A 14,386-nucleotide genomic window follows, 5' to 3' on the forward strand; every position below is an offset into this window, starting at 1 on the left:
GAATAGTTGCAAAGTTACGTGAAACAGTTGTGTACAACAGAAGAAAATAAACGGCTCCCATGTCTTTCGAGGAATCGCACGTGTGTCATATCTGTCAATGGAATCATTGAGCTCAGAGCTCCCCACTGAATTCACCCCCAAAACTGTTAAAATATGTTTTAGGATCAACGTAGACGTATGCTGAAAGCTGAAGCTAACTGAAACTGCCTGAGAATTGTATGTATTTTACTGGAGGCAAAGGTGAAATTATAAATGCTAAAAGGGCACTCTTCTATCATATACCTTATGATTATACACAACAGGGTCCTGATTGTCAAATTTAGAAACTCAAGGGCTTGCATATTTGCACATATCCTATAATGTTGGCCATTACAAAATTAAGCTACAAATGCATTTTCTGTGACGGTGAGAATAATTTCGTCCATATGTATTAGATGAACAAAGCATACTGTAGTTTGGTTTTGTCAGTGTAATTAATTGTCAAATAATGCCCTCTAGTGGTAATTTTTGAGCATTGCAGGGAATGGGCGTTTTGCTGTGTTTCCTTCCGGACTTCGTTCAATGTGACAACACGCTACTTTTTAGCTAGAAGACCTGTAAGCTAATATCACAAATCTCTTTTCTACATTATCTAATTGTCATGTACAGATGCATACTAAGGTAAGCCATGAGCTTTATTTTCAGCAAAACATGATCTTTACTCAGATTTAACTGTAGTAATATTTATGTGGAAATGGCAGTGGAGAAACTGCTTATTTGGATGCCTAATCTTTAAGCTAACAAAACAAACGACTTTTGTGGCTACTAATAATTTCACCTGGCGAAGGTACAACGGAACGAAAACCTATAGGTTACTCATGCCGTCAATCCATATTGCATTGAAAAGTATACAAGGTTAACATGGAAAATGGTTTATTTAGAGGGCAGTGAACGTGACATCTTCTCCTGAGGAGTAAGTTTGTCATTGCTGTAAACAGTGTCCCCAGCTGATTTATTGTTGACAACAGGGGTTTGAAGATCGAGGGCTCAATCGATTTGTCTTCATGCCCAAGACAACAAATGATGTCGGATAAAAAGTGGAGTATTACTACTCGAAGTCGACCTCGGCGGTGCATTCATTCATGGATATCACCGGCCACGACGGATCGGCGGCAACCTTTGACACACTTCTTGGCTGCACAAGTTATGCACCAGGGAGCACAGTCCAAGTCCATGAGCATTGCACGGAGAAAACGTCTGCCCAGTGCCTTTCCAGTCATAGACGGAGCCCTCCACCCAATCCAGAATCACGTATTTGAACTAAATTTACAGAACAGCCTGGTTTGCCAAGAGAGGTCATTTGTCATTTTCTCTCTTTAAAAAAACTTTACATATTTATCTGGCACATTCGGTTTTACTCTCAAAATCGACTTGTATTATTTCTCTATAGATATCACAAATATAAAGCGCAGGTGCTGAAGGGAGGTGGCGACAATGCTGTTCTCCGTCACACGCAGAGAAACAAAAAGCTGTTGGTCAGGGATCGCCTTCGGAGGTTACTCGATGATGAGGACTACCTTGAGTTGGGCCCATTCGCAGGGCTGGGACTGCCCTACGGTGATATCCCTTCAGCAGGCTGTCTCACTGGTAGGTCAGAGCTCTTGGGATATCCACTGGATGATGTATATATGTGTTTTTAACTGCATAATGAAGCATTACTGAAAAGTAAAGGCAATAATAACAGAAGCATAACTTCACCAGAACAACAGAAACAACAAGTGTGCCCAAACATTGTGTCACAAACCAAGGGAACTAAATCTGAGGGCATCAACATTTTAATACTGTAACGTCGGTAAATTAATTGGATTTTGGGCATGCAACCTTAGATGGAAATTGCCAAAACATTCCAGAATCTAACAGGTTAAGTTAATGCTAAGTCGTTTGGCCGTAAGCCGTTTAATTTGAACGAGTATGGGCTGGAAATATTGACACCAATTAATGAGTCAGGAAAACGGATGAAGTCTTATCTGCTTTAACGAATACACCTGAACTCATACAGGGCTAAACTCGGGCATTAAATGACACATGGCCCAGACAGCAAAGCTAACATTCACACACGCTAACATTGGATACAAAAGCGTGACATGAAACACACCATTCTAATTTAGAACACTTTTCCCTTCCCGCATGCATGCAATGCGGAAGCTTCGCTAACCCTTTGCACGTTACATTATGTGGTAACTTAAAAAAAACACCTGTGCTGTTGTCACTTATCACCAAAAAAGGGACCTAATTCTTTGATCGAATTAATTTCACCAGAGCACTTTTAATTAGGCTGAGTAATGTTTTTTTTATCAGCAGCATAATCTCAAGTAGATGCAAAATATGAGGAATTTAGATCATCTTAAAAGCTGTCTCCCCTCTTTCCTCCTCTTTCCCTCCCCCCACAGGCATTGGCAAGATCAACGGACTGTGGTGTGTGTTCATAGCCAACGATGCCACCGTGAAGGGAGGCACTGCCTACCCCATTACAGTCAAGAAGCAACTCCGGGCCCAAGATGTAGCCATGCAGAACCGTCTTCCCTGTGTGTATTTAGTGGACAGTGGTGGTGCCTTCCTGCCCCTGCAGGCAAGTAGAGGGGGAATATACACTGACCTGCTGCAGTCAGGCTTCTCTGGTCTGCGAATAACCTATTCACTCTCTTTCACTCCTAGTCAGAGATCTTCCCTGACAAAAACCAAGGAGGACGCACTTTCTACAACGAAGCAGTGATGTCAGCTATGAAGATACCGCAGGCAAGGAAGAAACTTTAGGATCAACTTTCTTTTTTGATAGGCCCAATCAACTATTTTGAGACTTTTTGACAATGAGAAACAACACTAGGTTTAGATTTGGCGGTAGGGTTTGGGACAAATCATGGTCAGGACAGGCAAACATCTTAAAAATGACCGACCCATAGTCCACCCAATAGGTCTTGTGTTAAAAAAAATGTAAAGTTGGTGTCCCCGGCTGAAATTACAATAATGTTTGCTGGTCTGAATCCACCTATTTTTCCATGACATGACCTGCGAGGCTCTAAGTGATTTGCCGTGGCATGACCCGGGAGGTTGAGTCTTAGTTTACAGTGATGTCAAATGTTAAACTGCCTCTGTCAGTCACATAATTGGCCATTACAAATATTTGTTACCAAATATTGCGATGCCTACGACAATAGACATTACTCTATTTCCTTACCATTGATACTCCTATGTATTGTAACTGCTCTGTTTGGCCTGTAGGTGGCAGTAGTCTGTGGTTCCTGCACCGCTGGGGGTGCCTACATTCCCACCATGGCAGAGGAAACGGTGATGGTGCACGGAATCGGAACGATCTTCCTGGGGGGGCCCCCGCTGGTGAAGGCAGCCACAGGGGAGGAGGTGACCCCCGAGGATCTGGGGGGGGCCCGCCTACATGCAGAGTGAGTCAGTGAGTGAGTAAACTAATCTGGGAGGTGGAGGCAGAGGAATGGGAAATTGATTTATTTGATTGGAGTAAAACTGTTACATCAGAGTATCATTTTAGAAAAAGAAGGAAGTTGTTATCTCGTCAATGTTGGGAGTGTGTGTGTGTGTTTCAGCGGACGGATCTTGCTCTAGTCTAGCAGAGCCTTAGAGCCAGTGTTGAGGTGAAGACCAAGCATGATTCAATAAGTATTCACTGAAGATATATTTGCCCCGGACACTCTAGGATGTATTTACTAAAGCAGGTTTTCTAAGTTAGTTGGAAAACCGCACGATAAAGCTTTCTGAATATGGCACTTTTAACTACAAAGCACAGATTTTCAAACAGTGCAGTTCCCCCCGTAAAACAACTGAGTAGACCTGTTGTGTGAAATGCCCCTGGTCTGGACGTGTGCTGTGTTTAGAGTGAGTGGCTGTGTGGACCACTTCGCTGCCGTGGAGCAGGACGCCTACGAGGCCACCAGGAACATCATCTCCACGCTGAACTTTCAGCTGCCGGAGGAGGAGGAGGAGGCCGGGCGTGTGGAGGAGCCACTGCACAGCGCCGAGGGCCTGCTGGGTCTGGCTCCCAGGAGCTACAACCACAGCCTGGACGCCAAGCTGGTCAGGGCAAAACTGCTTCAAATAACACACTCACCTTTCCTTGCATGGATGCAGTAGCCCTGAGCACTGAGACAGTAGATCAGATAGGGTATACGTTTGACCAACAAATGACAAGATGTTTGTGTGAGGTGTGCAAAAATGAATGATTAATGAATTAGTCTCATTTACAAGCATTCAAACAGTCCAGTAGTGGTAGGCCTAACTGTATACTCACATGTTGATGGTTAGATTAATGAATTACTCACAATATGGCAGCACTTTCTGCAATACACTATAGTTGAATCAGAACTGACTATGCTTGGTTTGACTTGATTTCACCATGTTGTTTACGTGATCATATCTTCCTCAGAATAACACTGCATTATGCGTGTGTGTGTACAGTACACTGTTACTTACAGTAGAGGTAAGACCACAGCATTTCTCATTCATGTCCCCAAACGTTTTGTCCTCAGATTGTGAGCCGACTCACAGATGGCAGTAAGTTCCAGGAGTTCAAAGCTCGGTACGGGGCCACACTTCTCACCGGTTTTGGCAGAATCGAGGGGTAAGATGAGATTGTGTACTATTGAAAAATATAACACAGCATTTTAAAGTCTACAACCCACACATATTTTCTGTTTTATGATGACTGGTTTGTGCTACTGATGTTCTTTTTCCAGAATCACAATGCCATGTTCTGTAGACTGCAAATCTATTGCTGTTCCACAGGTCAGATCATTGTGCCCCCTGGACCCAGTTGATTACTCTAAGCAAGGCCTGGATTAGGTCAGGCCATCTCTCTGAAAACAGGCTGGGAACAGGGGAAAATAAGTCTCTTCAGGCAGCTTTTATCTAGTCTCACAAAGAGCTTTTCTTTTTCTTTTTTTTCTCTTCTCCGAGAATGGCTTGTTGCCATGGCAGCAGAGTGTTCTGGATGCAGAGAATTGCAGTCTGAGAATCAGGTGATATTGCACCAGGAATCTAGTCTAGCTAGATGGCAGATTACTTAGATAAAAGTCTCTTGTCCTGTTGGGCTTCGCAGACGTCAGAGCAAACAAATCATCCCCGCGCTGAAGCCTGCTCGTTAACCGCTGAAGTCCCCAATGGGATTTGTCCTCTTCTGTGCCCACAGGCATCTCGTTGGCATTGTGGCGAACAATGGCGAGCTCACATACGAAGCCTCTTTGAAGGGCTGTCACTTTGTTACTCTCTGCGATCAGAGGGACGTCCCACTCGTATTTCTGCAGAACACGGCCCCACAGCCCAGCCTGACGCTGTCCAAGGACAAGGTACGCCTTCAGTCATACTTACCCCAGCCCGCTCTTATGAGACGGCTATCTTTAGAGACAAGAATAGTATTCTATTAGAATTCTATTCAAAAGTAGACGGACAAGTGGTCAAGGCATCAGTTATGTCTGTCTATTTGTTCTGATTGAGCGTGCACGCACACACATTCACGTACACGTACACACACACACACACACACACACACACACACATACAGTACTAGCGGAGCTGGTGGGAACGCTGCTGTTGTTAGAGTGTGGTTGTGGAATGTAGTTGTGCAGTGTGAGGAGGATTAGGCATAACGGTGCTGACACTTGGACAGCATGTGTGAGTCGTGTCCCGCTCTCACGCACTCTCTCTGTTCTTTCTCTCTCACACACACACACACACACACACACACACAAATACACAGACACACACACTCACTCTCTATGTTCTTTCTCTCACACACACACACACATACACACACAAATACACAAACACACACTCACTCTCTCTGTCCTTTCTCACACTCACACACACACTCTCTCTCTCACTCCATCCTCTTTCCACCTCTATCTCTCACTTCATGTTTTTCTCTCCCTCCCCATCACCCTTTCTCTCTCTCTCTTCTCTCTGCCTCATTTCTTTTCCCCTACCTCTAACCAACAAAGCTACAATGTTACACTAATAAGAAAGAGGTGTGTCTCTGTGATTTCTGAAAGTTAGACAATGGTTTAAGAATGGTCTCTCTCTCTCTCTCTCTCTCTCCCCCCCTCTCCCCCAGGCCGAGGCCAACACTAACCGCCTGAAGGCTCAGGGTTCCATGATGTCTGCGGTGGCCTGTGCCTCTACACCAAGAATCACTGTGGTGATCGGGGGTTGCCATGGTGCTGACAGCTATGCTATGGTACTGCAGAAAAATGCTGAATAATGCCTTATAGTTTGTTGTGGTGGAAATGTGGCTTTAAACACAACACAGACTCAAAACACACAAGACCCAGACAAAGCACCAACACAACTGTCCTCACAGATATACACAGTCATTTACATGCAGAGCATACATTAAGCATTGAATGTGGACATCCTTGTGAAAACTACAGGTCATTTTTTTGTTGGTCATTTCCTGTCTTTTATTCTAGTGTGGAAGGGCATTTGACCCCAACTTCCTGTTCCTGTGGCCTAACGCCAGGGTGTCCCTGGTGGCGCCGGGATGCTCAGAGGCCCTCGTGCACGAGGAATCGGAGGCTACGCAGCTCAACAAAATGTAACAAGAGACTCCCCATGACCCCAATTAAAACCTGTCAATTGTCTTCACCTACAGCATACAGTACATTGTTTAAAGACTTGATACTACTGACCTTCAACGCATCAAACATTCAGTTTGCTTCTAATGTTTCTGAAAGACTAAGTTAGTTTCTTAGAATACTGAAGAGGACTCTAGGTCAGTAGTATCAAGTCTTTAAACAATGTACTTTTCCTGTATTTTCATAGGCATGTGTCAAACTGTAGTACTGATGGAAGCAGCTATAAGTGAGCTATAGAGCTTCTTGAACTTCAGTATACTAAGTCATTTTTTGATCTTCATAGTTTTAAGTATTTAAGAGACACAAAAAAACTAAATTAAACTGATTACATTGAATGTTTGATGCACTCAAGGTCAGGATTAGCTACTTTTAAAGGTGTTTTGAATAAGTGTGTTTTTGTTGGCGCAGTGTCTAAGCGCTGTGTTGCGGTGTGCAGGTTAGAAGAGGAAAGCGGTGCGTTCTTCTCCTCTGGAAGACTGTGGGACGACGGAGTGATTCTGCCCCGAGATACCAGGAAGGTAAAAAACACACTGCCAACATCTGAACAAAAATGCCGTGGATCCATCAGATAACAAGAAACTAAAAATCCCATTCATGGACAGCAGCTGATCCGGTAGCTTCTGCCATGGATCCTCCAGACACTGAATAAACATGACCTAGCACTGAGTCAGAGTTTGCCCCAGTAGAAGCTTTTTTTTAGAATAGACCTGGTGTGAATCAGCTCCAAAGTCAGCCACACTGAGAGTGAGCAAAGCTGATGTTCAGTCACTATCTGTTGGCTCGGGGCCTGATTCAGGCCATCGAGAGGTCATTCATTTAGCATGACGGATTGGCTCCAGATTTGGACCCAACTTGGAACGTAACCCCTCCCAAAGCTAGCGTCCCGTCACGGGCCCAGTCCAGTCTTACTCAGCACGGAGCCTGGTCCTTCAGAGGGCTGCCACAGGAATCCCATAATTAGAAGCAGCTGGCGCTCCGTTTCAAATGGAAAAGTTTAAGCTAAGACTCACAATTATGGGAATGTAGCTCTACTATGAGTCCTGGAGTGTGTGTGTGGATGTTTTAGCTTTTGAATTTCATACATATTTTTCTCTTTTGTTTAAATGAGTTAAATGAGATGAGAAAACATTTTGTTCAGAGCTGTTGTTTTCTCTCTCTGTCTCTCTCGCTCTCGCTTTCTCTCTCTTTGTAGATTTTGAGCAACTGTTTGAAAATCATCAAACAACAAGACTATCAGATTTCCAAGGAAAAACTGCGGACTCCATTACTTCGACTTTAACTCTACCTCAATAACAATGAGCCTCTTTAATGAATGATTTCTAAGAAAACTTCATTTTAAACACCTAAGTGCTAATCCTTTAAACCACATGCCTGTAATTCTGTAATTTATAAGCCAACAAAAAGACAATGCAATGTTATTTGTTTTGTAAAGAATAAAGCAAAGTCTTTGTACTTAATGTCTTCTGTGTATCTCTGAGCATTCCATTAGGATTACTGAGCACCACAAACCAGTAACACACCACGAGAGGTATTTCATCCTTGATATGCTTCAAGGTATGTTTATTCAAAACTATATATACACAAACTACACACCCTGTATCATTTAAGGTGCAATATGCAGTTCTTGTCATCAGACATGCAAATGACTAACCATGATGATGTTTTTCACATCCTGAACCCCCCCCACATCTGGTTGTTATGACCCCTCAAGGCTTGTACATTCCGTGAAAGGTCACAGGGATGATGACCTCCACTGCAGCCCGGGCGATCTCCGTGAGGTCCTTGGCGTCGAGGATGAGGAGGAAGGCTGGCCTCTGGCCCTCTCCGGGGTTCACCACGATGCTCAGGAGCACCCCTAGAGGTAGAGACCGGGAGTTAGAGTGAGAATGAGAGCTGCAGGCCCAGAACAGTCTGGAGCCCCTGCTGTGCAGGCACGGGAGGACCTTGTAAAACCAGATATGAAACAGCTTGCTAACAGCTGCCCGGGGAGGTAGCGGTTGGGTCGCTGGGAGCGGGGTGGTTGGGTCGCTGGGGGCGGGGCGGGTGGGGCAGGGCAGCGTGCCCCTCTGGCTTACCGTCATCCTCTGCCGTGGCCCTGGGGCTCTGCACGAACAGCGGCTCTGAAGGGTACGAGTCTGGCTCCTGCCATACCCAAGTCTCTTTGGATTTAACATTCAGCTTGCAGATCTGCAGGAACACACACACATTGGTTATGCTTGACGGGACACTGAAACAGGCAGGAGCCCAGTGCAGTCCCCCTGGCGTGCTGAGCTGCTCACCCTGTCTGGGATGAAGTGGTTCAGACCGAGCGCGTAGGCGTAGGTGTAGTCTTTCCCTCCGTGTGCCGTGTAGTTGATCTGGGGGAACTCAAAGGCTGTGAGAACAGAGAAGAGAACTTTAGCAATTACAGCTTACATATGAACATTTAGTTGTAACTTCAGATATACTCTTTTGCAGTGGTGCTAGACAGTTTGAGCCCTTAGATATTTCTGAAACTCTGCATTGATATCTTGTCCACATTTAAGTTATACAAAATACCTTCCTGCAAAATACCCTCCTTTTATGAGAAGGCTGTATTTACCCTGACGAGGTGAAGAGAAAAGAACTTCTGGTTCTAGCCAAATGGTTCCGTCACTGCGCAAAACCGCAGTGGCTGTGGTGTAAGGCAGAGAGATTAAGTTCTTCCCCTGTTCCTCCTGCAAACAAACACAATCCTGGGTCAGTGATTAGCACTATAGCATACTAAAAATCCATTACATTTTGTTTACTTACACAGAATTTTGTAATTCAGCACGCACCAAACAAACATATATAAATATATTTTATATTATGGGGTGTGGTGGTGGCAGTGGGGTGACCCGGGTTCGTTTCCCAACCGCAGCTTTTGGATAAAAGCGTCTGCTAAATACCAGTTTTATTTAATTATAATTTATACACATTTCGTCCACAGACCTTCCTCAGCGTATCGTATTTCTTCTCCTATGGTGTTATCATGCCAAAACGGGTTACGTAGTGTCTGGGTTACGTAATGCTAGCGTTGGTATAGCAACAGTCACTCAAGAGTCGTTCGAAAGCCAATATGACGTCACCCAGACACTATTTGGCATGACAGCACCATTTACAATGGAAATGGACTTAGTATGCTTTAAACAGCCCAAGGCCTTTAATGAGGAGATACCTGGCTCTCTCCTCATCAGTGAGAAGCCTGCCGCAGCGCTCAGACCTCCTGTGCTAAAGGCATTGAGAGCTGTGAGCTAATGATGGGACATCTCACCCTGTGTATGTCGATGGGAAGGACATATCTGCGCACTTCAGGCTGAGGAGCCTTCATGGCCTCCCTCTTTATCTCCTCCCAGTTCTGTCGCAGGTTGGCCAGGTAGAGGTAGTTATACACAAACTCGTTTCTGTGGAGAATAAAGGATTGAAGAAGCAGTGGAAAGATGGGAAAGGTTCGGGTCAGAGAGCTTTTAAATGCTTGCACTGAGTGGCATCTTATGAAGGAAGCACCTTCTACCAATATAATTTATATCAATAATTTATAATTAATATCATATAATTCTATAAAACCCTACCCTTTCCAGGTGCACAGGTCAACCACAATAAAGCCTTGATCTTCATACGTGTTGATGTGGTGGAAAACATTAAAAGCTGAGGTTCTGAACTTGTGGTCCACATATTCACCAGGGCTCTTGGTGGCCACATGGAACCATGTCTGGAAAAGACAGATTTGGTTTGTCATTTAGTTCAAAGACTAGCGTTAGATAATTCCCTTCATTTGATTTCCATGGTGAAGTAATTTGGCTATTGTTTTGTTCTTACACCCAGTGTTTCATTGGACTCGAAGCAATCCATGTAATTTGTTCCACGGATGCTCCAGGCACTCAGGAATTTCAGGAGGTTAATTTTCACGGGCATCTCCACAAAGACAAAGAAGTTCTCTGTCATTCCAAAGCTGGAGGGATTAGGCAGACAAGGTGATTAACATTGTCTTAGATGGGAGAGATGCGGGTTATGTCAAAACATCACAGTGTTCCTGACTATTCTCACAAGGCCACAATAAGGCAACACTGATGTTTTTCATCTGAAGAAACTGATATTTGGCTGGATGCTTACTGACAGCGTGAAAAACGAACCTGTGAACGTAAGATGGCTTGAATCTTTCACTGCTAGGGAACTGCACAATCACTTTGGACTTCTCGATGGGATCTGATTTGTCTAAAAGAAAGATGTCAGACTCTTTAAAATGGTCTTAAAAAAAAAAATCGTTGTTCTCATCTAATAACGTATTAGGAAAATATGGTTCACATAGTCACCTACCTTCCTGAATGGGAGGGATTTTGACAATATTGTAAGCCAATGACATGTTTTTCCCAAAACAGTTGCCTATGTTGTAGATTGTGCCATCTTTCTCGATGTGAGGATGGGCCGTTAAACCATTGACTGAGACGTAGTTACATAGATCCACCTGAGAAGTAAGTAGACGAGACACAAATGCTTTTCTAAATATTCTCAACGACACCGCCATATCACAGGATTGTGTTTAAGCACATGCTGTACCTTCTTCAGGGTCTCCAGTGTGTCAGGGTCGACTTTGGTGATGTAATTTGTCTCTGTGGCAGCGTAGAAGTCCTCACCAACAGGGTAGACGTTCACAAGACAGTTATCTGTCACTTCAATACCTTGGAAGTATGTAAAGAATCTACGTGAATAGCAAACGTGGCATAATTTAGCAATTAAGAAAAGGCATTTTATTACATTCCATTCCACAAAAAAAATATAAAATAGGACACACCTGGAGAAGATATTTTTGCAAGGGTCTGGATAGGCTGCAGTGCCAAACTCTGTGATGACAACGCGCTTCTCAGTCATAGCTCGCACATAAGCATCTGTTCTGAGAAACCTGGAATGAAATACTTCTGGATAAAGTTGTGTGTTACATCATAAAGTACAGAAGAACAAAACATTGTCAATGTCAGTTGCAACTAGAGAGCAGAGTTTGGGAAATGATTCATTTTTTTTACGAAATCCTTTTTCTCTGGGCAACTGACACAACATTCTGATGTAACATTTCTGTGGTAGTGTGGTGGTCTGGTCAGCCAGTAAGCCTGGTTCTTAATGAAAAACATCCCCTACCACACATGTAATTAAACATTCCTTCTAAATCAAATTTCTGTTAAATAAAAAACAACCCTTTTGTAAAGGCAGCATTTCAGAAGTCCTCAATACACACAAGTAAGTAAGTATATTTTTTTATCAATTTTTTGTTTGTTTACACTTTTGTTTAACATGTTGATTATGTCTACAAAAATCTTAATCATGTCCTGTTCATATCAACAATTGAACTGCAAGCCTACAGAGGTACGTCTGCCAACATTCAAGCGTCACATATAACACATGCTTGGTTGTACCTGCGGTAGTAAGTGACCTGTCCACCCTTCAGATCAAACTTGTGCATGAGGGCCTGCCCATCAAACAGGTGGTAGAAGGGCTCACTGCCCACCTCAAACAGTCCTGGGCCCAAACGCAGCAGACTGCCATCCAGCCAGGGCGGAATCACACCTGCAAACGACCACACAATACATACCTGTACTTAAACCCCACTGGATTTACATGTGCCTCATACAGGTGCTTGAATGTGACATAGACATGAACCTAAACATGCAACCACTCATACGTGTAAACAGAAGTTACAAAGATGTTTCCTGTAGCTTTAGACAAGAATTTGATGATGTTTGGATCTAACAGCAAATTTGCGTCCACACGGAAACGCTGGAGCTCAGTGGAGTGGTTGAAAATGCTGTAAAGACATCATGGAGCTTGCACATAAAGTGACAGAAGACAGGAGTCGAGATCCAACTAACCATCTTCCGATTGCTTAACGACTTCTCTACCACCTGAAATCAATGTTACCAAGGCACTCAAACAGGACTAGTTAGAATCGTGCACTTCGCCATAATCCTCGTTTGTGTTAAATTACCGTTTTGAAACTTCCGTCTATAATTAAAATATTTTCACGTCAGATTTGCTCATATAGGCTATTGCTGACACTTTTAAAAACCGGTTTTGAACAATGGTCTGATGCAAATAGATTAAACAGTGATAGATTAAAGAACCAGCTTCTTAACAACATCGATTTAGTTTATGTTGTTGCTGTTATGAAGTGACTCAGTGGGGTTAATAAGGGTTCAGGCTGAGGTTGCGAGGCAGGGCGTGGGGCGTTCACGTCATCGGGTTAGAAATTGTGCAGATCGGGCCTGCCTTCCCTCCACACGAACACGGATCCGCTGGCGGGTTGGAATCTTTCCTCTCTGGAGACCGGATTCAAAAGGTTGCGGATTCAGGGACCCAATCCGCAGGGTTCGTGTTTCTTTCCGGATTCAGGCAATCCAGGTTTAGTCTTTCTAATTGTTCACTGAACATCACCTTGACCAAACCCAACCCCTAATCCAAACCTTAACCATAAATCAGAGTTTCAACAGATAGTTTGTTTACCATCTCAGCATCTGTAGAGAGTCTAGATAGGGAACCATCCAAATAAAGAGTGATCATATAGTTTATTACCAGGTTTAACAGGCCTAATTGGAAAGATGTTCAAGGGATTGACACAGACCTGTAACCAGGGCTGGGATTGGCTCCGCCAGCTCCTCACATGTCTCAAAGATTTTCTTGTAGCCTCCAGCTGGATGCTCAATTCTACACAAAGAGAACAAATATTTTAGTTTTACCATGGATATATAAACCATGCTTCAGTGTAGGGTGTAAAAGGATGAACACAATCACAAAACCAAACAGTTGGATGAATGCAATTTACAATATCACAATAAATCCTTTCTGAAGCAAATGTAATGCCTAAAAGTTCTTTCCGTGGTCACACACAGCAAACTAAGTGAACTAATGTTTTTTCAAAGACCTTACTTTTGAAAGCAATACAAAAGACTGGTTGTTTACTCACCGACTACCCATTCTGGGTCTCAGTAGAACGAACAGCAGGGTGAAGCACACCACAAAATGTGGAGACAGTGATTTACAGGCATTTATACAGGGTCTCTTTCCCAGACAGCCTTTGGGTCGCTCCTCAGCCAATCAAACCCTGTAACAAGAGTCTCTTTGTGCCTAGAGCCCTGCTCTTTTCCACTAACACTTCCCCCTTGGCCGTACTCTTTCAAGGAACTCCCCCATCCTCCTCCTCCATTTCTGCCCCAAATGAGAACCACATTTGTTAACCTGAGACAGGATTAACAACAAAGAGAGACAGCAGGAAAGCCTCTTACAACAACTACATTCATTGCGGAGTAAAACACTAAATACATGTTGTGAGTCGGTGGATGGAGTAGGATATTGGAAACAACTTAAACAAAGTCTCATTGTATTGTACCTGAGGCATGTGGATCTTTTGACAAATGATATTGGAAGGACAAATCTTCCGGACCCACAGCTAACTGGGTCTACTTATGCAGAGGATGCTTTACCAGATTTGATAAATTACTAACTTCTTTTCTCCTCTTCAGAAAAAAAACAGAATGTGCCAGGGAGGGTGGAAAAGCACGCAATTTATCATCTTCTGTTGCTTTGTGCTCTGACCGAAGTCTCTGGCAGCACCACGTGAGACCGTCTCCACTGAGAGGCCACTAGTGCTAAACAACCAGCAGTACTCAATTCAGTTCCCAAAGAACTTAATTTAACTTTCAAAAGTTTTCAGTTCCTTTTACTTCCCTTTTAACTTTCAAAATTGAAAAAGAAAACAGTAAAAC

At 43.6% G+C, this 14,386-nt stretch overlaps 2 protein-coding genes across 4 annotated transcripts; one reads left to right on the forward strand and one right to left on the reverse strand.

Moving 5' to 3' along the window:
• Nucleotides 1-534: 534 nt before the first annotated feature.
• si:ch211-198n5.11 (methylcrotonoyl-coenzyme A carboxylase 2) lies at nt 535-8,087 on the forward strand. Its single transcript, XM_012821780.3, has 13 exons — nt 535-660; nt 1,008-1,334; nt 1,430-1,626; nt 2,430-2,608; nt 2,695-2,775; nt 3,259-3,437; nt 3,885-4,083; nt 4,536-4,627; nt 5,195-5,351; nt 6,116-6,238; nt 6,471-6,595; nt 7,072-7,153; nt 7,828-8,087. Exons 1-13 carry the CDS (start codon nt 641-643, stop codon nt 7,912-7,914), a joined length of 1,848 nt encoding a protein of 615 aa, XP_012677234.2. The 5' UTR covers nt 535-640; the 3' UTR covers nt 7,915-8,087.
• A 79-nt stretch (nt 8,088-8,166) lies between these two features.
• Nucleotides 8,167-13,717, reverse strand: LOC105894984 (retinoid isomerohydrolase RPE65). Of its 3 annotated transcripts, XM_012821548.3 has the most exons (14): nt 13,588-13,717; nt 13,246-13,328; nt 12,044-12,194; nt 11,428-11,535; nt 11,193-11,334; nt 10,953-11,100; nt 10,769-10,850; nt 10,455-10,587; nt 10,208-10,347; nt 9,910-10,039; nt 9,217-9,331; nt 8,915-9,009; nt 8,711-8,822; nt 8,167-8,490 (listed from the first exon to the last, which is right to left on the reverse strand). In XM_012821548.3, exons 1-14 carry the CDS (start codon nt 13,596-13,598, stop codon nt 8,342-8,344), a joined length of 1,599 nt encoding a protein of 532 aa, XP_012677002.2. In that variant the 5' UTR covers nt 13,599-13,717; the 3' UTR covers nt 8,167-8,341. The 3 variants fall into 3 exon arrangements, with proteins under 3 accessions (XP_012677002.2, XP_031430521.1, XP_031430522.1); XM_031574661.1 differs by lacking the exons at nt 13,246-13,328; nt 13,588-13,717 and adding an exon at nt 12,379-12,674; XM_031574662.2 differs by lacking the exons at nt 13,246-13,328; nt 13,588-13,717 and adding an exon at nt 12,310-12,392.
• Between the last annotated feature and the right edge of the window lie 669 nt (nt 13,718-14,386).

The sequence above is a fragment of the Clupea harengus genome, chromosome 10, assembly GCF_900700415.2.
Source record: "Clupea harengus chromosome 10, Ch_v2.0.2, whole genome shotgun sequence".
Lineage (NCBI taxonomy): Eukaryota > Metazoa > Chordata > Actinopteri > Clupeiformes > Clupeidae > Clupea > Clupea harengus.